Source organism: Mesoplodon mirus, assembly GCF_964341445.2.
Source record: "Mesoplodon mirus genome assembly, chromosome: 11".
Lineage (NCBI taxonomy): Eukaryota > Metazoa > Chordata > Mammalia > Artiodactyla > Ziphiidae > Mesoplodon > Mesoplodon mirus.
Genome location: NC_138987.1, coordinates 40,041,083 through 40,066,580, shown reverse-complemented (window position 1 = coordinate 40,066,580; position 25,498 = coordinate 40,041,083). Strand labels below are relative to the sequence as shown.

The 25,498-nt window shown below is 52.1% G+C and overlaps 1 protein-coding gene across 3 annotated transcripts in view; it reads left to right on the top strand.

Moving 5' to 3' along the window:
• Positions 1–1,361: 1,361 nt before the first annotated feature.
• Positions 1,362–25,498, top strand: part of SCUBE1 (signal peptide, CUB domain and EGF like domain containing 1) — a gene marked incomplete at its 5' end in the record, with an annotated part of 129,954 nt that continues 105,817 nt past the window's right edge. For 2 of the 3 annotated variants that reach the window (XM_082636316.1, XM_082636315.1), the window contains 3 exons: positions 1,377–1,464; positions 5,098–5,229; positions 23,280–23,408. In XM_082636316.1, the coding sequence (XP_082492442.1) occupies positions 1,377–1,464; positions 5,098–5,229; positions 23,280–23,408 (349 nt within the window). Of the gene's footprint in view, positions 1,465–5,097; positions 5,230–23,279; positions 23,409–25,498 lie in introns of all 3 variants that reach the window. The other variant, XM_082636314.1, reaches the window with a different exon arrangement.

Genomic DNA, 25,498 nt, shown 5'->3' with positions numbered 1-25,498 from the left:
GAAAGTTGGGTGTGGACTGGTGCAAGCAGAGTGGACAAAAAGAGGAAAGTCTTGTCTTTCAGGCAGGCTTGGAGAGCAGGAGAAGAAAAAAGGAGCTCTTATTAGTGGTTGTCAAGGAGATGGGCCTTGGGGTTTGCTGAACTTTCTTCCCTTAAAGCGTTCTGCCTGGGGCTGAGAAGGGCCATTTATTTCCAGCCTCACCTCCCAGGCAGGGGTCTCAGGTCTGAGTCCCAAAGGAGTCAGGTGTAGACTCCAGGCCAGGCCAGAGCAATTCTTGGGTGGAATGACCTGATGCTTGCTCTGCCTGCCCCCAGCCCACTATCCCGCGGGCTCTGGCACTCGGAGGCCCTAGGCCTTGCATTCTGGGGCTGGGGGCGGTGGTGGGCATCAAACTTTGCTGGGTAAGCGGTCAGCCCCAAGATGGGCTGCGCTGGCCAGGACTGACCACAAAGCAGACACGGAGTTTTCCTGGCGCCCCTCCAGACGTGGACCCTGCGGCAGTCCTATGACAAGCACACTTGTAGGCCATTGTCCTTTGGGGAGTGGTAAATAGTTCATTTGTGGGTTTTTTGTTTGTTTTTTTAACATCTTTATTGGAATATAATTGCTTTACAATGTTTTGAACGTAAATTTTTAAAACGATCTTCAGGACTTTTTCCTGTCTGGCTTCTTCGCTGCTGCATTGCCAGGGACTGGCACACAGTAGGTGCTCAATAAACATTACCGAATGGACAAACAGGCAATTCTGCTTTGAGCGGTTTGCGTTTCTTTCACTACAAATGGATGCCGCTGGGCCTTTCTCGACCTCCAAGGGAGGGTTGGCAGGCCCCCTCCTCTCCCGTGTGTGTGTGTGTGTGTGTGTGTGTGTGCGCGCGCGCGCTTCTGGGTTGATGGGTACTGCCCCCAAAGGAGCTGCCACCCTCGACGACAGGGGCTGGGGGGCGCGGGTGGGGGGGGCGGTGATCCAGGGACAGAGGGAGGGAGAAGCCTCAGAGGCAGCGCCAGCCTGGCCTAGACCGCGTACCCCACGGCCGAGTGATCCGGCCCCTACCCCCCACCTGCCGCCCGCCCCGAGGGGAGGGGGCGCCCCCAGACGCCCGGCCCGACCCCCCGCCCCGCCCCGCCCCGCCCCTCCCTTCCCCTCCCCCCCGCTGGCTGGAGGCCGGCCCCCATTGGCCGGCCGCTCACGGAGCCCCGCCCCCGGTAGCAGCGGGCCAATGAGCGCGCGGCTGTCAGCTCGTCAGCCGCGCCGGCTCGGAGACTGGGAGCCCAAGCGTTGGCCGCGGAACCAGCAGCTGCGAGCGCTCGCCGAGCGGCCGGTCGGTGGGGTCCTCGCGCCCCGCACGCCCGCACGCACGGCCCGGCCCGCAGTGAGCATGGGCGCGGCGGCCGTGCGCTGGCACTTGTGTGTGCTGCTCGCCCTGGGCGCGCGCGGGCGGCTGGCGGGGGGCAGCGGGCTCCCAGGTAAGCCCTGAGCCGGTGGGTGGCGGGCGCTCGGCGGCGGCGGCAGGGTCCCGGGCGGGCCCCCAGCCCCGCGCCGTCGGGAGGGCCACAGCCCGCGCGGCCCCGCGCCCCCCCCTGCCTTTTTTGCAAAGTAACTTATGCGGCCGGCGCGGGGCGCCCCCTCCCCGCAGCCCGGGCGGAGCGAAGCTCCCAGAGCCTGGCGGGGCCGCAGCATGGGGCGGGGTGGGCTGAAGCCCCGTGGGTGGGGGGAGTGCGAGGGCGGGAGGAAGAAAGAAAGCACGACGGCCCGCCGAGGGCCCCCCGCCGTCCCCCGCTTCCCGCCTGAAGGCGGGAGGGAGTGGGGACCCCGGAGCCAGAAGGGCGCTCCCCCAGGGGAGACGGGAGCGCGGGCGGCAGGAGGCCCAGAGGGGAGACCCGGAGGAGGTGAGCAAAGGGAAAAGGACGGACGCAGAGAGAAAGAGAAGGGGGGAGGTTGTAGATGGAGAGACAGACAGACAGAAAAGGAGGCACACAAAAGGACACAGGAAAAAAACCCCAGAGAAAGACAGACTGGAAGAGTGGAGACCAGAAAGACCAAAGAGGGAAAGGAGGGAACCGAAGGGAGTAAGGAGGCAAACGAGCAGCAGGAAGGCAAACGCTCAAAAGAGGGAGGTGTGAGGGCAGGACTAAGGGATGGGAAGGAAGAGAGAGAAGGAGAGGTGCAAGCGGAGAGGCACCAGAGAAAGAGGGGGGAGAACTGGAGGAGGGAGGAGGGAGCGAGACAGAGGGAAAGAGAGGAGGATGGGGATGGCTGGAAAGCCATGGACAGATGGACAGACAGGAGGGGGAGGGCTGAGGGAAGACACAGACGAAAGAAAATGAATGGGAACCAGAGGGAGGGGAGCCCAGACATCGGACACGGTGAGGGGGTCCAGGAGTGAGAGGCAGGAGGTACCGCAGAAGAGAACCAGCATGGAGCATCAGGCATCGGGGCATGGTTGGGGCGGGCAGCAGAGGCGAGGTGGGAGTTCCCCATGGATTTCGCAGGGACCCTGCTCCCCACCCCTTCCCCTCCTGCTCTCTCGAGTGTCTGGAAGGGGCTGTCCCGCAAAGCTGAAGACACATTCTCTCCTCCCACATCTGACCCTGTCCCATGGAGGAGCTTCCTTCCTTTCCCTCCTTGGAGGGAGGGGAGAGACCCTGCTGTGCTCTCCCTGGCTTCTCTGAGCCCCTCTGGCTGCTGCGTGGGGCTCCCTGAGGTCTGTGTTTGGTGGCAGGAAGTCTATTCCTGGGAGTTACACCCTGAGTGAGGATGCCGGGCCATTTAAACTATTCCACAATTGGAGCCGAGCTGTCTTTCCTCTGGCCCCAAGGGAAACTGGTCCCTACTGCCACACCCCCATGTGTCTGTGGGTGTCTCTCCTGGGCTTTGAGGTCCCTCAGCCCTGTTTGATTGTTCCTGTATGCGCCTGTCTCCCTCTCTCTTGGTCTCCGCTGTGTCTGTCTGCACTCCCCATCCCCAGCCCCACCCCATGGAAGCCTTGTGCTATGAAACCACTAATGTCAAACAAGCACGTGTGATGGGAGGACTGGGCTGGGTTGTCCAGGCCAGGACTGTGGCCAGGGAACCTGCAAGGACCCATGGCCTATGTTTCCTCTCCCTCTGTCCTCTAACTCGCGTGTCCTCTCCCCAGCACCCAGCGAAAGACATGTTTAAAAGGTGTGTTGGGAGGCGCCCCCACTGCCTCTTGGCTGACATCCATCCATTTCCATCCCACGAAGACACGTACCTACGTGTGAGATTGGGGGCACAAGGGGCACAAGAGCCCCAGGCAGTTTACCTCCCTCATCACCGTGCACTGACCCTTGGGAAGTGGGAAGAGCTGTATCTGTGATCCATTGCCCCTGCTGGTCCTGTCTCAGAAGCGGCCCCAGTCCTCTCCCCCTAGAAAGGTGCACATTGACCCTCTCTGGTCTCTGGCTTCCTGCCCTTGAGGCTGTGCTACCCCTCCCGGGGGTCCCTCTGTGGTCACTTCTCCAGAGGGGGATGTTCTGCTGGCCTGATGTTCCTGCTGGCCCCTGGCCATCTGATGGCTGGCTCTGGTCTCCTACACAGGCTGCCTCCTGGCCCCCGTTCCACCTTCCTCTGGGCAGCTGTAGAGGATGGGCTGCTCACCTGAGCAGATAAAACCACCCTGAGAAGGGATGCCACCTTGTGTGTGTGTGTGTGTGTGTGTGTGTGTGTGTGCGAGCATGCAGGGAGGTGATTCTGTTGTGTTTCTTTTTGATGCCTCTCTTCCTTTAGGGGCAGACTGGGGCCTTGGGGACTAGGGCACGGGAGGAAGAGTCCTGGGCGGGGGACAGTGGTTCTCTCACAGAGGCCCCCCATGCAGATTTAGAGCCCAGATTCTATTCAGGGGAGTAATTCAGAGTGGACGATCTTGAGGGCCAGACAGGCTAGGGTGTGGCCAGAGGCATGATGAGAGGAGGGCATTCCAGTACTTCCGCAGGCTTGCCCCTGGGTGACTGCCCTCGGGGCGGCTTCTGAGAGTTTCTTGTGCTCCCCTCTGGGTCCTTCTGTCTGTCTGTCATCCATCTGTATCCTGTTCATAGCTGGCTGGAAGCAGCACGGCATGTAGAAAAGCTCTGGACCTGCTTCCCTGAGTCAGAGCCCAGGCTCTGCTCCTAATGAGCTACCGACCTTCCACAGACTTCTCTGGGCCTCAGTTTCCTCATTTATAACCCGAGGAATGAACCTAGATTACAGCTATGGTTTTCTGGCTATGCTGTTCTGTGCTCTGAGGGTCCTCTCCCTGTATGAGCTGGGGGGCGGGGGGGAGGTGTATACACAGCTACACAGAATCTATTCCACTTTATTTGCCCAACAGCTGTTCTGACTGAAGATGTATATGGGTGTATGGGTGTGTTGGGGGCAGGAGGTGGGGAGTGCCAGGAACCCTCACAACCTAACTTTAACTTGAATTTGGAAGTTGGCGTATGAGAACCAGGACTGAACCTAGATTTCCGAGGTGGGGAGGATGGGGAGATCGGAACCATCCATGAGGCCGGTTAGCCCCATCGAGGGTATGGGTCTGTGGAGGCCAGGTGAAGAATCCTTTATTTCTACAGCCTAGGGGCTGGGTGGGGCCCATGTTCAGATCTCCTTCGTGGGCCTGCTGGCTTAGTAGCCTCTGCTCAGTGCGCCATGCTAGCCTCTGTTTCCCCATCTGTAACCCAAAGGGGATGGATTTAAATTCCTCCGAGGACGCTTCTGGCTCTAAATTCTAGAATAAGGAGAGTGGAGGAGGGGTGGAGAGATGCTTGTGAGGAGAGCAAGACATACAGAGAGGCTTTTCCTCGCTCTGTTCCTAAGCCTCCGTTTTCTCATCTTTTTAGTGGGAAGAATAGCTCTACTTACTGGAATTGTTGTGAAAATTAATAAGACCCGGCATTTTGGTAACGTTGTGCCTGGCACAGAGTAGCCACCCCATAGATGCTACCAGTCACTGCCTGTCACACCAGGTGGTCATATGATGGCTGTGACTGTTAATTACCCCGGTGATCAACGGAAGGGTGAGAGACAGAAGGAACCCCCTGCCCCACGCTAGCTGCCCACTTCAGGCCACACCTCACTCGTGGTTCCCCCTCCAACAGGGGCCGTCGACGTGGACGAATGCTCGGAGGGCACAGACGACTGCCACATCGATGCCATCTGCCAGAACACGCCCAAGTCCTACAAATGCCTCTGCAAGCCAGGCTACAAGGGGGAAGGCAGGCAGTGTGAAGGTGAGCCCAGCCCAGCCCAGCCCTCCAGCCAGACCCGTGGGCGCCACAGTCATTGCAGGCGGCCTCTGTCAGCCTTGGGAGGGAGTCTGCGGGCTTCCCGGGAACCTGTGTTGCTTCCTTGGAGGAGGTATTTGAGTCATGGGGGTGCTTAGCTCTCCCTGGGTTTGAAACTTAGGGTTGTTTTTTTTTTTTAAAGAAATTGAAATGGAGCACTGAATGATATATTTGTCCATCTGTCTCTGACTGGATGTGGGGTGGGGGTAAAGGCCTGGGGTGACCCCACCAAGGTCCCTAGTTTCAAATCTGAAGCTACCCGTGTACCCTCTGTAGCTTCCCCAAGGGAGCTGTGCCGTAGCAGCCACAGCGTCTGTGGGGCTGGCTCAGGTCTTCTGTCTTGAGGATGAGAGCTTGGGCAGAAACTGGTGGCTGTGTCATGTCCGTCTGTCTGTCCAGCCTTCCCTCCCTGCACCTGGGGTGCTGGTTTGACCATGTGGCCTTCGAAACCTCCTCCCTAGCAGGCTGAAGGTTGGAGGGAAGAGCAGCCTCAGCTGTCTTTGGAGCCAGGACTTTCCAAGCCGGACAGAACCTTTGGGAACATTTGTCCAGGAGGGTCTGTGTGGTCATTCTGCCTCTGAGGGTCTGGGGCAGGGCCCAGCAACAGGGGGCTGGAGACAGCTCTCTACATGACTGCTGTGCACCCCTGGGTGAGAATCAGGATCCAAATCTTCCCTGTCTGCCCCCACTTCACAGATGAGGAACACTGAGGCTCAGATTGGAGAAGCCTCTTCTGCAAGGTGCCCGTGTTTCACAGTGGCATGACCAGTACTCGAACCCAGGTCTCTTAATTCCCACCCGAGGCTCTCTCGCATCTCCTTATCTTCTCTCTGAGCCCTGCCAGCTTCCTTTTTCAAAGTGTGAGATTCGTGTTAGGAAAGTGGCACCTGAGAACAAGGTGGGCGCCTCTTCCTTCTGTATAAAGCTTTACAGGAGCTGGGTTGTGTAGGAGACGCGGCTCTGCCTTCTTGGGATGCTGACATTGTTTATCCGTCTCATTTGTTGGGCATCTACTTAAGGCTGAGTGCTGGACAGATGACACTGTCCTGGATCGTGCCTGGTTTGGCCACATCCCTGGCCTTGCTTAGGGCCCAGAAGCCGGAGGGGGGAGCTGGCGCCTACCCACGGACCTCTGGAAAGAGGCCAGGCTGGAGGCAGATAGAGCAGGCTGGCTGCTGGCAGGGCCTGGACGTTAGCTTGGTGGTTCCAACTGACACATGTGAGGCTCTGTGCAACTGTTTTCTGACCTTCTGCTCTGCCCTCTGACCAGGGAGGGCCCAGGGTGACCCCCATCTCTTCCGGTTTAAGCCACTGACCCAGCCTGTTCCTCCTCCAGCCCAGCTCCTTAGGTCACCTCCTGCTGTCCCCTGCCCAGGATGCCCATGCTTTGTGTCCTACCTGTTGCCCAGAAGTCCTGCAGAGTCCAGCTCCAGCTTTCCAGTCTGCTTGAGCCCAGGTTGGGGGTCACACTGGCTCCAGGGGCCTGATGTCCTCAGTGTGAGGATAAAAGAGAATGAGGCTTGTGAATGTGCTTCAGGAACTGCCAGGAGCCCTGTCTCTCCAGCCTGGCTCTGGCCTCTGCCCTCACTTCCTGAAACGCAGAAGGCCCTATGCCCTGGCCACACATATATATACCAGGCCAGTCCGTGTTTCTGATACCCAGCTCAGGTTTTCCCCCTTCTGGGAGCTCCTTTCCCTCCCTTTATGTCCTGGTTAATTCCTAATGAATCTTCAGGGCATCCTGAAGATTGAATGACACACTGTGTAGCATACCAGGGCCCTGCCAGCCCCAGTGCCTGGCCCACAGTAGGTACTCAGTGTACAGTACGTGCTCAACATACAGGGGAAGGTACCACGACCTGCACTGTCATCATCATCATCACCTGCTCTGACCGCCTCTCACGGTGGTTTTAGGCTCAAACGACATCATGTACGGCGAAGACCTTTGAAAATCGCCCACTGCTGTATACCTCAGAGGTGATAGTTATGGTGCAACCTGGTCCCTCCCCTAAAGGAGCTTCAAGTCTAGTCGGGGTGCATGAGCTGAAATTATGTACCAGTGGAAATTCTTAAGGAACAGGTGAGGATTGTACGGGCGGTAACTCGGCAGCTGTTGAGCTGCCGTGTGAACAGCCTGGAGAGCAACCGCCAGGAGCCGAAGGAGGGGCCGTTTGGCCACTTGCTCCCGAAGCACTGTGTGAATGAGCGCTGCTGTGGGTTCTGGGGACCTGAGTGGACACTGTCCCACCTGCACTGAGGTTTTCTCATCCTGGGGGACCCCCCTACAGCCATCGGTCAGAACTGGTGGAGCCTGCTGGAGTGCTCACCCGTGGGCCTTCGGACCCCCACTGGCTTCCCCAGGAGGACCTTGCAGAGATTTCTGGAGGCTATGGAATCTGGAGGGGCTTGCAGGCCCGGGCAGTAGTTGCCTAAAGGGCCTGGGGATCATCCAGGTGTTCACTTCCTGGCTCACAGGTGGAGAAATGGAGGCGTGAGAAGGCAGGGGTCTTGTCTGAGTTGGGACTAGAGCCCAGGTTGGGTGGGCCCGTTTCTCCGCGCTGCCATTTCTGCACACAATTATTGCTATCTGGGGCTCTCTGTTCTGAGAAGAGGGGATGAACGGTCAGTATTCAGTTGAACACATAGCGGTTAAAGCATGGCCTTTGGAGCCAGACTGCTTGGGTTTAAATCCTGCCTGTGTAGCCTGGACAAGTTCCTAGACCTTCTTTTGTTTATTTGTGAAATAGAGATAATAATGGTCCTACCTCCTAAAGACGGTGTGAGAATTAAGTGAATTAATGTATATAAAGCATGTGAGCAGAGCCTGACACAGAGGACACACCGAATAAGCATTAGCTGCTGTTACTGGGATAATGATGGTGGTGACGGTGGTACTAATGTTGATGCTAACAGTGATGATGCTGATGATAGTGATATTGATGATGAAGATGAAGTTGTTGATGATATCGATGATCATAATGTTGTCCAGTATATGAAAGGGGTGAAGCCTTGTCTTCCCAACAACTCCCAGCCGAGAGATGGGGTGTTCTGGTTCATTGCCTATTCGGATAAACCGTATGCATATATCCATATCCCCACAGAGACATACAGACGTGTGTGCCATTCACAGATGACCATTTACCAAGAATGTGCAATAAAAGATACGAGTGACAGAAGGCTTTCCTTTGTTCTACTCACCCTACTCCAGGATGGGCAAATAGTGTGCTGCCACCTTCTCCCCTAGCAGACATCAATAATCCATCACCGGACCCTCCAGACAGCCATTTCTACTTTAGATGAAACCTGCTTTCCCTCCCTGGGCCCCTTTATCTGCAGGTCCTGAGCTGGTGTGGGTTTTGCAGAGCCTGGGGCTGGAGTCTGGGAGGAAATGAGCTGCCTTGTCCTAGAGATCTGATAGACTTTGCTGTTTACTGTGGTAAACACAGAGGACAGATTCTCAGCAAAGCAGGTCCAGAGAATATGGCTTCCACAGCCTCCCTAGCTCTCCCCAGGATGAAATCAGCCTATGGCCCCGCCACGTGGGACTGAGTGAGCCTTTCGTACCCTTCACTGTGTTGCCTTGAAACTCCTGCTGCTTGAGGAAAACCCTTTAGCAAACCTGGCACCTGAAGCAGCCGGAACCCCCTTCCGGGGACGATTTCTCACACGCCTTCAAGGCCATCTTGCCACGTGGCCAGTTCACGTGTGATGATGATGGGACTTCCACGTGTGCAGCCACTGTGTGTCCAGGGAGCAGCCTGGGGCCACATGTGGTCAGCTTAACGCTGGCAGGGGGCTTGGTGTAGCCAGAGTGAGGTGCCTCAGACATTGGGAAAGACCCTGAGCAAAGCTGAGGATAAATCAGTGTTTTCTTGATGATCTGAAGTTCATGGACAGGATCTGAAGTTGCTCGAGGTAAACTCATGGATGTGCAGAGCTGGAGTGAACTCTACCGGGCCTCCAGGGCAGCCCCCAGGTTTTACAGATGACCGCCCCATTTGTTGCCCTCCCCAGGCCCATACAGCCTTCGTTTAGCCCACGTCACACTACGTTGATGTTTCCCATGTCTCCTCCTGGAATGTGGGCTTCTCCAAGGCAGGGTCTGTCACCTGTTCAGCTCTGACCCCTAGAACCCAGCACCAGGCCTGGCACAGGGCTTAGAAGGCCTCTGTTGGGTGAAGGGGTGGATGGATGAGTCCCAGCAGTCACCTCCTCCAGGAAGCCTTCCCTGATGCCCCAAACAGGTCAGCTGTCACCTGTGAGCATCCTTCCTTCAGAGCTCCTGTCACACTGGGTTGTGATGACCTATGTGACTTCACTCACGGTTGGGCCCAGAGCTGGTGTTGGTGGGCAGTGAATGACCCTTATCAATCTCTGGGATATCAGGAAAGGCCTCCCAGAGCCTCCCAAACTTTGTGGGGCTTTTTGTTTGGTTTTTAATTAATTAATTAACTTTATTTTTGGCGGTGTTGGGTCTTAGTTGCTGCGCGCGGGCTTTCTCTAGTTGCAGTGACCCGGGGCTACTCTTCGTTGTGATGAGGGGGCTTCTCACTGTGGTGGCTTCTCCTGTCGCGGAGCACGGGCTCTAGGCGCGCGGGCTTCAGTAGTTGTGGCACGAGGGCTCTGTAGTTGTGGCTCACGGGCTCTAGAGCACAGGCTTAGTAGTTGTGGCGCACGGGCTTAGTTGCTCCGCGGCCTGTGGGATCTTCCTGGACCAGGGCTCGAACCCGTGTCCCCTTCATTGGCAGGCGGATTCTTAACCACTGCGCCACGAGGTAAGTCCGAGCCTCCCAAACTTTGAAGGTTTTATAGATGAGGAAGCTGAGGCCTGAGAGGGGAAGGGATTAGTCCAAGGATATCTGGTGGGGACCCGCGGCAGAATTAGGTTGAGGAAATTGGGCCCAGGGAGGTCAGTCTCTAACCACGTCACCCAGCTGAGAGGCAGCAGGGCCTGGATTCCAACCCACGTCAGCGGTGGGGTCCCAGCAGTGTTCCAGGCCCCCATAAGCCTGTTTGAATGCAGTGGGAGGAGTTCCTTAGCTTTGGAGTGTTAGAGGGGGCTGGGGAGACCCTTTCACACCTCCCCTCGCTGCCATCAGCTCCTGTGAGCCAGGCCCTATGAGCCCTGATAGCTGGGAGATACCCGCTCAGCTAACCACTGTGAACTGCTGTCATTCTCTCTCCTTTCCTCTCTAACCACACCCCAGCGTCACTGCCTTTATCTAGCTCCTCAAACTTGCCAGCTCCTTCCTACCCCAGGGCCTTTGCACATTCTACTTCCCCATCCCTCTTCATTTAGCTAAGCTGCTATATTCCCCCTCACCAGGCGCCCAGTGCATGGGCCTTTAGGGGGCCGCCAGGGCCAGCCCTGCACTGGCCTCCTGGTCTGAATTAGTTGGTCCTGTGTGTACTCTTTCTGTCGAGGGGGCAGACCGGGGACAAGGAAGGGGCATTTCATCCCCTTTAAATGCTTCAACTCATTTAACCTTAATTGCTTTGTTTTCATAGACATTCGCTAAGGAAAAGGACCAAATTATAGCCTGAATTGGGTCTTACTAATCTTAATTAAAAGCTCTCATTTATAATCAGGACCAGGCCCCAAACCTGGAGAAAACCACCCTCATATGGCTTGTTTAAATAACTGAGACCCTCTTGATAATCACTGTTTAGTCTGAACCAGCAGTGCACATCACCCCTTCTACGTGTACTTAATTTTTTAGACCATTTATTCAAGTGGTTTATTCCACTTGCATGTTCCAGCTCAGGCCTTTTCCAGAATGTTATAATTAAAACTCTGGAGGGAAATAACTTTTTGTTTTGGCCACTGTATATCAAATATATTACTATTTTCCCTTTTTTGTGAAAAGGAAAAACATGACAACCTTATGGGCATCAGAGATCACAAAATTAGCATGTATGTAATGAATGTAAATAGTCACTTCTTGAATTTTATATCCCCAGGGTCTACTTGTCAGTCACTGAAGTTAGGTAGATTACAGGGCATGCTATTAAGTGTTTTAACAAAACTCCTAATAACACATACAGTGATCCATTTAGTTTAACATCAGAAAAAAAATCTTAAGACCAATTGGCCTTCTGAGGGAATAATGTCTATGAGCTTATTCAGTCATTTTCATCATCATTATTACACACTGTATTGAGACCCCAGATAAAATTCTGCTCTCTGGGAGGCCAGGAAAGGGCAGTAGGAGGTGGGCTGGGAGCGGGGAGGAGGGGAAATTCTTCTTCAAGTCTTAAAACGTGCAATTATGCATGCTAATGTGTGCCCTGCTGAAGATGAAAGCGCTCGAGTCCAGCAGACCAGCGGGCAGGAAGAAATTGGATGTGACTTAAAATTCCAGGCTGCTGTCAGCTAGCAATTAGGCAGCGCTGCTTACAGCTGGTCCCAGATCTGCTGCAGAGTTTAGGCTTCTTGGAGTCCATGTCCATTTCTGGAAGGAAAACTTGAAAGCTCGAATCGTTGGCGTTTAAGCATTGGAGGTGTTTGGCTCCCTCAGGCTCAGTTTGTAAAATGTGTCCACTGGACTAGATACAGTTTAGTGTCAAGAATGTTCACTGAGTACCTACTCTGTGCCAAACTTGGTGCTGGGGCCAAGGCGTTTTCCTGACCTCCCTGGTTAGGGGAGAGACAGATTGGGAAAGACGTGATCGTAACAGCGCGTGGATAGTACACCAATGGAAATACAGACCAGACTCAGTGGGGGTGAGGACGAGAGAGAGAGAGGGCGCATATCTCTGCCTGGGGAGGGGGGAGTTTGAGAGGGCTCCCTGGAGAGGTGTCATCTGGGCTAAGTTAGGAAAGCAGAGCGGGTCTCTGGCGTTCCTTCCAGCTCTGATGCTCCACAGGATTGTCTGTAGCAAGGATGCAGAGGCCTGTTTTTGTCCTTGCCGACTCAGTAAGTCCAGCAAGTGACTTAACCTTCCTGAGACCTGGTTCCTTACCCATCAAACGGGAGCAATGGCACCTGCCTCACAGAATGTGCGTTGGAGTGGGGTTGGGGGAGGGAAAGCCACCTCACCATATGTGAGAGTGCGTTGAAGACAGCACCAGGGCCTGCACGTCGAGCTTTCTTTTTTCTCTAAATCCCCATTTCTCCTAGGGTTAGAGGGACTCTGCCCCCACCCCCTCCCCTTGTCTCCAAGCTCCCCAGGCAGCAGGCCTCTCTCGGCCCCTTCCTCCAGGCCCTCTAGCTTCCTCTTGGCCGCTTCTTATTACAGTGGCTGGATTTGTTTTTCCATTGGAGGAATGCTAACCAGAAAAAACCATTATTTCTAAGAAAATAAACCACGGGCCTGTTGGCCTTTGAATGCTACTGAAGTGGATGGCAGCCTTCCCCAAAGGCCTTGAGACAAAGAGGCCAGAGGGCTTGTGTGTGCAGGCAAGGTCAGGGGGTCTCAGAGGGTACTTGGAGGGGGTCCTCCAGATGCGCCAGGGCTGCAGCCCCTGGGAGGAGAGAGTGTAAAACCCCATCTGGCCGGCTTGGACTTCTGGCCTGTTAATTACGGCTGCTGCTGTGGCTCAGCCCCGCTCCCTCCGTGGGCTCCGAGATGCACCCTCTCTCGAGATGCACCCTCTCTCCCGGAGCCACCCTGCCTCTGTCTGGGCCTCCTGCCCCTTGAGTCGAGGGGAGTAGAGCTGGCTGTAGGTCCCTGGAGACCTGGGTGCCAACCTGTGTGACCTTGGGCAGGTCTGTGGACCTCTTAGGCCTTAGTGTGCTGACTGCAGAGTTCAGGGCTGGGGCCAGGATATCCCAGGCCCCTTTGGACCCCTGCAGCGGGCAGCTCTGTCTTCAGTGTGCTCCTTGCCATGGTGGCACACAGTGCAGGCTAAGTCTGTAGGGGTTCCAGGGGGGCTCCAGCTGGACTGTGAGCCGCCTGTCCCTTCCCACTGACAGCCCCAAAGGTAGGCCTGGCCCGGCCGGAGCGCTGGCGGCAAGGCTGTCCCTGCGTGAGATGTTTGTCTGTCTCTGGGTCACCCTCCCCCTCTAGGCTGGCGGCTCCTCGTGGCCAGGGTCTGGGCTGAGGGCGAGGGGCCGGGACGGGGAAGGTGCTGGTATAGGAGGGAAGAAGTCGGGGAGGTGGCTTGATCCTCAGCGAGGACCGTGGGCCCTGGCTCCCTATTCGCGGAGATGTGGGGAATTCTTCAGGTGATTGTGTCCAGGTTAGGATGGTGGAGTCTGGAACCAGCCTGCCTGGCTTCTTCCAGTTTGGGCTTTGCCACTTACTAGCTGGGCGGTCTTGCGCGAGTCACTTCAGCTCTCTGAGCCTCAGTTTCTCTTTCTGTGATGAGAGAAGTTAAGCCCTTCCTACTTGGCCTATAGTAAGGGTTTAGCCACCTGCCATTAGAAGTTGGTGTTGGGGAGCTGTCCCTGCTCTTATTGTCGATAAAGAGAAACCCCACTGGGGATTTGGAGAGAAAGAGAATGAAATCAAACTGCACCAGGGCAGCTCAGGCCCCTGCTGCTGGAGCACAGAGGGCGGCCTGTGAGGTTAGGGGAAGACGCCTGAGCTGGGAGTCTTGGTTCAAGTTGCTGTCAGCCTCGACCTGCTGATACGTTAGCTCCGCAGTCCCCCTCTCTGGGCTCGGTTACCCCTTTATCAAATCCAGGGGTGCATCAGTGGAGCTCTAGGACCCCAGCTTACCCATTCCAAGTGGCGGCTCAGGCTTTCAGGCAACTGTGTTTCTGATGATCCTCCTGTTGAGTTCCAAGGGGGTTGGGCCCGTGGAACAGCCCCTCTGAGCCTGCAGTTTGCTCAGCGGGTGGGAGAATGACCATGCCTCTGCCCGGTGGGAGAGTGGTGGGAGCCTCAGCTCTGGGCTAGCAGCCTCCTGGGGCCCCTCCTCACTTCCATCTTGACCACTTGGATAGGTGAGCTCTCTGCCAACCAGGGTGCTTCGGTACCCACCAGGCCTGATGTCGGAGCCTGGGGACAGCCCCCAGTGAAGGGTCCAGGGTGCTTTGGAGGGAGAAAAGGAGTAATTAACTGGTACTTTGGGTTTGCTAGGCCAGTCCTGCCTATTACTTGGGAACCACAAAGCCCACCTTGAGCCCGCGCTGGGCAAGTGGCATTCGAGGTCAGTCCAAGGTGAGCATCTGCACCGCAGCAGAGCCCCAGAGACTCGCCAGCACGGTGGATGAGAGTGCCGAGAGAGTTAACTTAGAAAAACAGCTGTGTTGAGATATGATCCAATGATATATATGCAGTGATATATATGCAATGATACAATGCACCCACTTAAAGTATACGATTCAGTATTGACAGAGGTGTGTATCCATCACCGAAATCAACTTTAGGCCCTTTTCATGACTCCAGAAAGAAACCCTGTACCCCTTAGCCATCACCCCCCAGCCCCCCAGTCCCCAGAAACCACTAATCTGCTCTCTGTCTCAATAGTTGTGGCTTTTCTAGAGACTTCCTACGAAACGTGGCCCTGTGTGCCTGAGACAGCATCCTCCGAAGTCAGGGAGCCTGGCTCACTTCCTGGCTCCACATGTATTAGCTGTGTGACCTTGGGCAGGGCAGGTAACACCTCTGAGCCTTGGCTTCCCTTGCTGTCAAAAAAAGATGTTGGTACCCACTTCTCAGGGTGCTCATAGCAAAGGGCCTGCCTACGGTCTCACGCGTCCACGGAGGCTCCAATCAAGATGGCTACTCATTCGTTCAATGCCGAGCAGACTTTTGAGGAGACACCGTGCTACTGCTGAGCCTGCAGCTGAACAGGACACACTTCTCGCCCCGTGGCACTCACAGCCCCGAAGGACACATACATCGCAAGTGAGAGCAGTGATAGTGTCCGTTCAGGGGGCCGTGGCGTCCAGAGGGTGGGGAGGAACCCCGTCTGCCAGGGCATCTGCAAAGCTTCAGGGAGGAGCTGATGCTGGGGCTCAGTCTGCAGAGGGTGTAGGTGTCTGTGAAGGGGAAGGAGCTCCGGGCAGAGGGAACAGCGCAGGCAGAAGCGTGGAGGAGGCCCGAAGCCGTCCGGGCCACTGGGAGAGGTCAGCCAGCAGCTCAGACCCCATGGTTACCTTGGATCATGGGTTGGCTAGGGGGAGGACCTTCCCACCCTCTGGCTGAGCCATGGTCATTGTGTGCAGTTAGGAATGAAAAAGTATATAGATTTGTGTTGGTTTTGCATGACCTTTGACCTTTCCCATAATTAACTGCTGGGCCCACTTCTGGCATTGTCTCAGCAGAAGGGAAACCTGATCGATGGATGCCAGGGGTCCACCGAGAGCGGGTCTCATTACTCAGTCATTACAAACCCAGAGCTTAACCCTGTGCCACTGGCGACGGGGTGGGGTGGGGGGAGGCTTAATCCTTCCTGCTAGGCGGCCCTGCGAAACTACCTTCTTCCCGCGAATGTAATTAGCCAACAAACTGGATTAAGATTTATTCACCAATAAGGACTCAACTTCCTAAGCCATACATCTCTCCCAGAATGGTTGCCTGATCTAAGGAGTGCACGGTTTTTCCTAAAGCCCCCAGACAAAGGAGAAGACATGCAAGCGCCCAGCCAGGGAAGGGCTCTTTGTTAGAGCATTTGGTCTCCACTATCTGCAAGGAATTTTGAGAAAAATGCCAATTTCAAGGGGAAACACGAAGATATTTTCGGTAGTGATCTCTGATAGTGGGGAGTGAGATGCTTTAAAAATCCTCATTTTGAGAACCTTTCCGGTCAGTCTTATTTTTAGGACTAAAATGCCCTAAGTAGTATTAAAATTAGAAGAATCTCTGACTCGTAGTAGAATCTCTTATAGGCACTACAGAGTAGATATATATTTTATGGGGCAGCAAGAATCAGTTTTGAATTAAATGAAGAAAACCACACTCATCCCACTTGAGTCCTTACCAGTGTTGCTGGCACATAACCACAGCTGTGGGATCGTGTGTGCCTGCTGCCATTTTAATATAGGAAAAGTGGAACTGCCTGACCTTTTAAAATCCCATAATGAGCAGCTCCCCGTGTTGTTTTTCTCTGCTCTGTTGGATGTTGGAAGCTGTTTTCTGTCGGGAATTGAGTTCTCATTAAAAAAAAAAAAATCCAAGCTGGAGAAGGAGCAGGGATGTTTAAGGCGAGCTGTTGAGACTTCTCATCCTTAGCATTCAGGTCAGATTTTTTGTCCTGCCCGCTTTCTCTGGTATGAACCATCGCTGTCACTGCCCCTCAACCTCAAGGGCAGGTACGGACCTTGGAAATAAAAGCAATGATGCACGTGACATCTCCTCCCCACCTTTTCTCCTTGATAACTTTTTGGAGCATGAAGCACTTTTTATAAGTATTCACCGCATGTACCCCGAGGATGTGGCTCCAACGGGAATAGAGCCTGCGTCTGAACGCAGCCCCTGGCTGGAGGCCTGAAGACAAGGCCCTCAGCCATGCTGGGCCTCGTTCTCGGCATCAGTAAAATGGAATCAGCAGGGCTTCCCTGGTGGCGCAGTGGTTGAGAGTCCGCCTGCCAATGCAGGGGACACGGGTTCGTGCCCCGGTCTGGGAGGATCCCACATGCCGCGGGGCGGCTGGGCCCGTGAGCCATGGCCGCTGAGACTGTGCGTCCGGAGCCTGTGCTCCACAGTGGGAGAGGCCACAACAGTGAGAGGCCCGTGTACCGCAAAAAAAAAAAAAAAAAAATGGAATCAGCAGTCACACCTGCTTTCCACACAGCTTCATCACTCCGATCTCTGCTTCTGTGGTCCTGTGGCCGTCTTCCCTCTGTATGTCTGTGTTTTCACATGGTTTTCTCCTTTCTGTCCTAACATCCTCTCTGTGTGTCTATATCCAAATTTCCTTCTCATAAGAACACCAGTCAGGTTTAGGCCCACCCTACTCCACTACAACCTTACCTAAAATTTGATTACATCTGCAAAGATCCTATTTCCAAATCAAGTCACATTCACAAGTACTGAGGGTTAGGACATCAACACATCTTTTGCGGGGGCACAATCCAACTCAAAACAGTCCTTTAAGAGTGAATACCTAGATCAGTCTCCCGAGGCAAAAAAAATAAAAGCAAAAATAAACAAATGAGACCTAACCCAACTTAAAAGCTCTTACACAGCAAAGGAAACCATAAACAAAACGAAAAGACAATGTATGGAATGGGAGAAAATATTTGCAAATGATGTGACCAACAAGGGCTTAATTTCCAAAATATACAAACAGCTCATACAACTCAGTATCAAAAAAACTAAACAAAACAAAAAACCAAAAAACCCAATCAAAAAATGGGCAGAAGATCTAAATAGACATTTCCCCAAAGAAGACATATGGATGGCCAACAGGCACATGAAAAGATGCTCAAGATCACTAATGATCAGAAATGCAATCAAAACCACAATGAGGTAGCACCTCACACCAGTCAGAATGGCCATCATCAAAAAGTCTACAAATAATAAACGCTGGAGAGGGTGTGGAGAAAGGGGACGCTCCTACACTGTTGGTAGGAATGTAAGGTGGTACAGCCACTATGGAAAACAGTATGGAGTTTCCTTAAAAAACTAAAAATAGAGCTGTTATATGATCTAGCGATCCCACTCCTGGGCATATATCCAGAAAAGATGAAAACTCTAATTCAAAAAGATACATGCACCCCAGTGTTCATAGCAGCACTATTTACAATAGCCAAGACATGGAGACAACTCAAATACCTGTCAACAGACAATTGGTTTAGAAGATGTGAGATACACACACACACACACACACACACACACACACACACACAGGAATATTACTCAGCCATAAAAAAGAATGAAATAATGCCATTTGCAGCAACATGGATGGACCTAGAGAATATCATACTAAGTGAAGTGAATCAGAGAAAGACAAATATTATATGTTATCACTTACATGTGGAATCTAAAAAATAATACGAATAGTTCTATATGCAGAGCAGAAGCAGACTCACATACATAGAAAACAAATTTATAGTTATCAAAGGGGAAAAGGAGTGTGGGAGGAATAAATTAGGAGTATGGGATTAACAGATACAAACTACTAAACATAAACTAGATAAGCAACAGGGATTTACCATATAGCACAGGGGACTATATTCAATATCTTGTAATAACCTATAATGGAAAATAATCTGAAAATATATAACTGAATCACTTTGCTGTACAGCTGAAACTAACACAGTATTGTAAATCAACTATACTTCAAATTTTAAAAAAAAGAGTAAATATCTAGAGAGCTTGGCTCAGCCCCCCTCCATTCCTTTACCCTCTCCGCTCTCCAACTGCCTGTTCCTCATTCTCTGACCTTAACAGTCCTTAAAAAGTGGTCCAACATAGAGAACAGACTGGTGGCTGCTAGGGGGAGTGGTTTGGGGGAGGGATGGAGTGGGAGATAGGGGTTAGCAGATGTAAACTAGTGTATATGGAATGGATAAACAACAAGATCCTACTATATAGCACAGAGAACTATATTCAGTATCCTACGATAAACCATAATGGAAAAGAATATTTAAAAAAAATATATATATAACAATCACTTCATTGTACAGCAGACGTTAATACAACATTGTAAATCAACTATACTTCAATAAAAAAATTTTTTTTTAAGTGGTCTGAGACTGATGGGCATCTTGGAGGCCTGCAGGACCTCCTCTGGGGCTGATGGCTCTTTGATATGTTTTTTACAATAATAAATCTACTAGCTTTGGCAGGGATTTTTTTTTTTTGGTTGATTTGTTTATGTGTTTATCTCTTATGTATTAAAGGAGGAGGCTCACATGATTTTAAAAAACAAAAATTCAAGGCACATACACAGAAAATGAGGGAAGGTTTGGTTTGTGAGCAGACGTTCTCCGTTCAGGATGGATGCTGGGTGGGTGGGTAAAGCAGGTTGGCCTCAGAAGCCTGTGAGGGCATTTCAGGTCTGGGGACTGGAGAGGAACCGACAATTCTAAGGGGTGCTCAGATCTGGGGGAATTCTCTGGGACTGGGTTAAGGGAAGAAATGTGAGCAGCAAACGTTCCTGCACTCTTCAGCCCATCAGCACCCACTGTGGCCTACAATATGGGGAGTCAGAGGAAGGAAAAGGCTAGAGTTGTTTTATGGACTATCCAGCAATCTCTTTATAATGTCTTTTGTGTATGGTGATCAAGTAGTTTATCATTTTGATAGTGAAAATGTTGCTGTTAAAAATTATACCCAGACAACAGGCATAAACTGGAACTATGCCAGGCAAATATGGGTGTATGATTATCCTAATTGGGGAAAGACAATTTCCTCAGACCTTATCACCCTGAAAACAGCTTGTTCAATTGAATTTTATGGATGTGGTCACTCTATAACTGATTGTGTTTCCTCCCTTGCCTTGGTTTCTAGGAAACTCAAAGTCATATTTGTGGCCTTCCTTTTGTAATTGTGCTGGAATTACCAAATGTATTTCTGCTACATTCCCCAGCTTTCCCTTATTCTGCAACCCTCATTTCTTTTTCTTCATCCTAACATCTGTTCTTTTTGAAAATCTTATTGTATTTTGTAGGCTGTTTAGATGGAGGATGTTTGAAGTCACTGATGGATGGATGAATAGGTGTTTGGTTGGATGGCTGGGTGAATGTTTAGCTGGATAGATGGATGAACAAGTAGGGGTGTGTGTGTGTGTGTGTGTATGTGTGTGTGTTTGGATAGATGGGTGGGTGTTTGGATCAATGAATAGATGGATAGATGGTTAGACATTTAGATGGATAAGTATTTAGATAAATAGATGCTTAGATGAATGGAAGGATGGGTGTCTGGCTGAATATTTAGATGGATGGATACATGTTTGTGTGGGTGGATGTTTGACTGGATAAGTGGATGGGGGGATAGGTGATTGGATAAATGGAAGGATGGTCAGCTGACTGGATATTGAGATGGATAGATTTTAACATGCATAGACAAATGGAAGGATGGTTGGGTGGGTATCTGAATGAATAGCTTATTGGAGTGACTAGATGGATGGATAGCGGGTGGGTGGATGGATGTTTGGATGAGTGGATGCATGACTGACTGGCTGGCTAGCTGGGTTGATGGATAGGTGCACACACAAGTGTGTGTGTGTGTGTGTGTATGGATGTGGCGCAAGTGGAAGGATGAAGGTGTGAATGGATGTTTTGATGATTAGATTACACTTTCTTGGTACATAGGGTAAATGTGCCAAGAGTGCAATAACATACATAAAGTGCTTTGCCTCTCAATGCCTGGCATGTCATGGGCATTCTAACTTACTAGAAAGGACATGGGCTTTGTAAACTGAAAGACACTTGTTCTGATCCTTGCCCTACCACTTACTATGTGACCTTGAACGATTACCTCTCTGCCCTTTACTTTGCTTAACCATAAAATGGAGTTAAAATACCTACTCCAGAGGGTTGCTGTGAAAATTAAATAAGCTGGTATACGTTTCAGGAGTAGATACCTGCATACTGAGGTACAGCATGAGAGAGAAAGAATTCTTCTGCCCAAGCATGGAATAAAAGTCCTTCCCGGGTTTCCCTGGTGGCGCAGTGGTTGAGAGTCTGCCTGCCGATGCAGGGAACACGGGTTCAAGCCCCGGTCTGGGAAGATCCCACATGCCGCGGAGCGGCTGGGCCCGTGAGCCATGGCCGCTGAGCCTGCGCATCCAGAGCCTGTGCTCCGCAACAGGAGAGGCCACGACAGTGAGAGGCCCGCGTACCGCAAAAAAAAAAAAAAAAAAAAGTCCTTCCCCTCGGTCTGACTGATCCAGCCTAAGTCATGTGCCCACCCTGGGACCCATAGCAGTTGCTATGCCACCTACTGTCTGAGTTAGACTGGCCAGGCTCCACCCCCACAGGTGGAATCAGGCCGTCTTCTTTTGAGTCACCTGCTTGAATGAAGGAAAGGAGGGAGGCAGCAGTTTGCGAGCTGCTGATTCGGATCAGATGAGAGATGATGCTCACGCGTACAGGCGGTGGAAACGGGCGACCAGTCAGCAGGCTGTACCCATGTTAAGAGTGTAGAAGATTCACGTGTTGGTAGCTGATAGGTGTCAGTGGAGAGGTGGAAGGGTAACAGTATTCACTGCAATGGGGAACCCCAGGCAAGTGCAGACTGATGAGTTAAAGTCGGGCCGTGTTGCCTTTGCAGTGAGTGTGGATGATCTAGGGGGAGAGGTGGTTGGATTGGTGTATCTGGGGCTCTAGCAAAAGGTCAGAGCTGCAGAGATTGGGAAGTAATCAGTATCTGTCTTTATAAATCCATGTGCCCTTTCAAACACAAAATCTTACATCCTGCTTTAATGTTATTTAAAACTTCTAAGTACATTAAGTACAATGATTAAAAACAATTCAAATGACTTACAGAATCGAGCCTGCTTCCCAGCTGACACTGATGGCCTCTGCAGGCAGGAAACCTCCTGTCTCTTGCACCTTTGGGGATCCAGGCAACTTTATTCTTCCCTCATCATGGCAGGATGGGCGGGCACCAGGAGGAGGCTGCGCAGCTCAGACCCTATTTCTAGCACTTTCAGTGCTGCAGTTTTCAATGAAGTTATTCCCTCTGCTGGCAGTGTCCCAGACAGTGCTTGATCACCTCCAGAGTCAGGGAGCTCACTACCTCCTGAGACAGGCCCTGTCTTCCAGATGGACATACCTACCCTTGAACATTAATTGGCCCCCTTGGCTTTCCCCTGCTGTGAGTAGCTCTGCCCTCTGGACCGCTTGGAGAGAGCATGGAGCTGGATGTCTCCCTGTGCCAGCTCCTCAGGCATTTGCAGGAGCGGCCAGGTTTGCTTTCAGTTCCCTCTCTCCAGGCTGGCCCCTTCCTGGCTTTCATAGCTGGAGCCTGGCCTCAAAAATCCCTCTTCGACCAGGTAGAGGAGAGACTGCTTCTTCCCACGTGGTACCTCTTGCAAAGCTCTTCTCGTACTGCTGAGCCGGGGCAGCACTGCTTCCGGTTCGGCTGGGGGAACACTTCCGGTTCCACTGGGGAACTTCTGGTTCTGCTGTGGGACACTTCTGGCTGCCCCCTTTCCTGCTTCTCCGCAGAGCCTGTGGAGGTCTGGGTGGGTAGGTTGAACACCCCCTCCCCTCTGCTGCCTTGGGGGGTTGCACTGGTCGAATCCCACTTACAGCCCTTCTAGGTGTGTGACCGTTGGCAAGGGTTTGGCCTTCTTGTGCCTCGGCTTCTTCGATGCCCTTGTAAAATTGGAATAACAACGATGGTGCCTATGTCTCAGAGTTAGCACGGGGACGGGGTCGATGATGACGCCTGGTGTTGCCCCCCGGGACTTGGGCACAGAAGGAGCTCATTGAATGTTAACTAGACTCGCTTCTGTTGCTCTCCAGGGTGTCTCAGATCTCTCTGGAACTTCAGAACTGATAGCTCTTTGACCCCTGATGGGAAATGTTGAGAAAGACTTAAAACAGCAAAAAGGGTGACCTTTACAAAGGCTATTGGCCATTGTTTATGAGACAGAAGCCTTTGTTGTAACAAGGAGCAGTAGAAATTCAGACTTCAGACACTGATCTGGAAGGAAACTCTGGGGGGAGTATGTGGACTTTTCTCTCATTCCAGAGGTTACATTTTTTGGTGGTGTGCAAAGTTCATTTATTTCATACCCCCTGCCTCACAAGTAATGAGGTCTCCACCTCTGGGAAGCTTTCAAATATCCTGAAAAGAGGCAGTTTGGAGGCATTTTAGACAGGGTCCCTGCGTGCTGTTAGTGTTGAGAGGGCTTCAAAGGGGGGAGATATGGGTGGGAATCTTGCCTGCTTCTCTGTAGGGGGGATCTGAAAATCACCCCAAACATGCCCGGCACGTGGCCCTGCTCCTCAAGGCGGCGGCCAACCTTGTGGCAGAGCCAGGATCTTCATCTTTGTAACCTTTGCGTCCCCCGCCCCCAGCAAGGACTTTAGTGAATACCTGTTGAGTCATCCCCTAACCACTCATGTCCTGGTGACTTCAGCAGTGCGGGGAGAGGGGACCCCCAGGCTCTTCCTCTGACACCTCTCATGCACCTCATTTTGCAGACATCGACGAGTGTGAGAATGACTACTACAACGGGGGCTGTGTCCACGAGTGCATCAATATCCCGGGGAACTACAGGTGCACCTGCTTTGACGGCTTCATGCTGGCACACGATGGACACAACTGCCTGGGTGAGTGAAGCAGCTGTGCCCTGCCCGCTGGGCACACCCTGCCTGTTTCTCAGCTCCAGCTGGCAGTGTGGGGGGTAGTTGGAAGGATTGCCCTCTTTTGGTTCCTTGTATTAGTTTGCTAGGGCTGCTGTAACAAAAAAGCACAGCTTGAGGGGCTTAAACAACAAGAATTTATTTTCTCACAGTCCTTGAGGCTAGAAGTCCGAGGTCACGGTGTTGATGGGTCTCTTTTTATTCTGAGGCTTCTCTCCCTGGCTTGCAGCTGGTCCCCTTCTTGCTGGGTGTTCACGTGGTCTTCTCTCTGCGTGCAGGTATCTGACACCTGTCTCTCTCTCTGTCCTAATCTTCTCTTCCTATAAGGACACCAGTCATATTGGAGTAGAAGCTGTCCCAACAACTCATTTTCAACGTAATTACCTCTTTAAAGGTCCCATCTTAAATACAGTCACATTCTGAGGTACTGGGGCTTAGACCTTCAACAAACGAATTTGGGGGAAACCACAGTTCAACCCATAACAAGGATTCTTACACACCTCCAGATTCTCCTGGTTCAAATACATATATTTTTTAAACAGTTGTATAAAATTTATGAGTAATGCAAACTTTCTGGGTAAAATTGGGAAAACGTAGAAGAACAAGGAAAAACTGGAAAGTATCTTGGTTACACTGGTGTGTTTGCCTTCAGGCGTCTCTCTGCAGCCAGGTGTGATTACACTGTAGCTGCGATCAGGTACCTGGCCCCTGTTATCACCCTTTTCCTAGTTGCCTCATAGTTTGATAAGTGACTCACAACCGGGGCTGCTGTAACAAAGTAACAACTGAGTGGCTTAAGCTACAGAAATTTATCCTGTCTTAGTTCTAGAGGCTAAAATATGAAGCTGTGGTGTCAACAGGGTGGATTCCTTCTGGGGGCTTTGAGGCCTGTTTCATGCCTCTCTCCTAGCTTCTGGTAGCCTGAGGCTTTGCTTTGCTTGTAGATCACATTCTCCCTCTGTTTTCACATTGTCTTTGCTCTCTGCGTGCCTGTCTCTGTGGCCAGATGTCCCCTTTCTCTAAGGACACGGTCATATTGGATGAGGGTGCACCCTACTGACCTCATCTTGATCGTCTGCCAGTAACCTACCTCCGGAAGGGGTTATTTTCCCCGGCGCTGGGAGTCAGGACTTCGCCATCTTTGGAGGGATGTAATTCAGCCCATAACAGAGGTGGTTTGCAGCCTGTGGCAGGAGGAATACCTCCTGGTAGAAACCACATGGTCTCAAAGCAGATGCCCCGGCCCCCCAAGCCCTCTTCTGCTCCCGGCTGCTGAGTGACCTGGGGAACGATGGCTGGAGCCTAGAGGGTAAGACCGTGGTCTTGGCCGGAGTGTGGTGTGGCTGTGAACCCGTTCTTAACATCGCTGAGCCTCGGTCACTTGTTGGTAAAGGGAGGGTGTGAAGAGCAGCTGTCTCACACGCTGCTGTGAGCAGAAATTGCGATCGTGCCCGGACGGCTGAGAAGTGTGCCTGTCCCAGGGCTCTCGGTCCTCAGAGCAGTTCCTGTCACCGTGACTGCAACAGAGGTAACACGCTGTCTGCCTCACTAGGTTGTGTGTGAGGATAAAATGGCACAGTGAAGTGGCTGGCACTTGGTGAGTATAAATAGTCAACAAACAAGCATTAGTATTACTGTAGGTGACTCAGCCACCCTTCTGTGGTTGGACGTTTAAACTGCCTGCTTATTTTGTTTGTTTTTACCATCAGAATCCAGAGGTGATTCTGGGCATAAAACTTTTTTTCTTGTTTCCCCAACTGTTTCCTTAGCAAGTCTTCCTGGAACTACTGGGTCAAAAGGATTATTTGGATTTTTTTTTTTATGGCTTTTGATGCAGTGCTTCCTGGAAGGGCTCAGTAAACCTTCCATTGTGCCAGCTGGTTTTTTGGTGTATGGCATAGGAAGCTTGCCATCCCAAGTGCTCCGAAACTTTTCCAGAGTTAGTGGTGTATTCGTCTTCAGTTCCTCTGCCTGTTTTTGTTGAATGCATATTGGATCTCAGATGAGCGTGTTATGGGAAACAGATCCATAAACATGTAATTACACCCCAAATAACT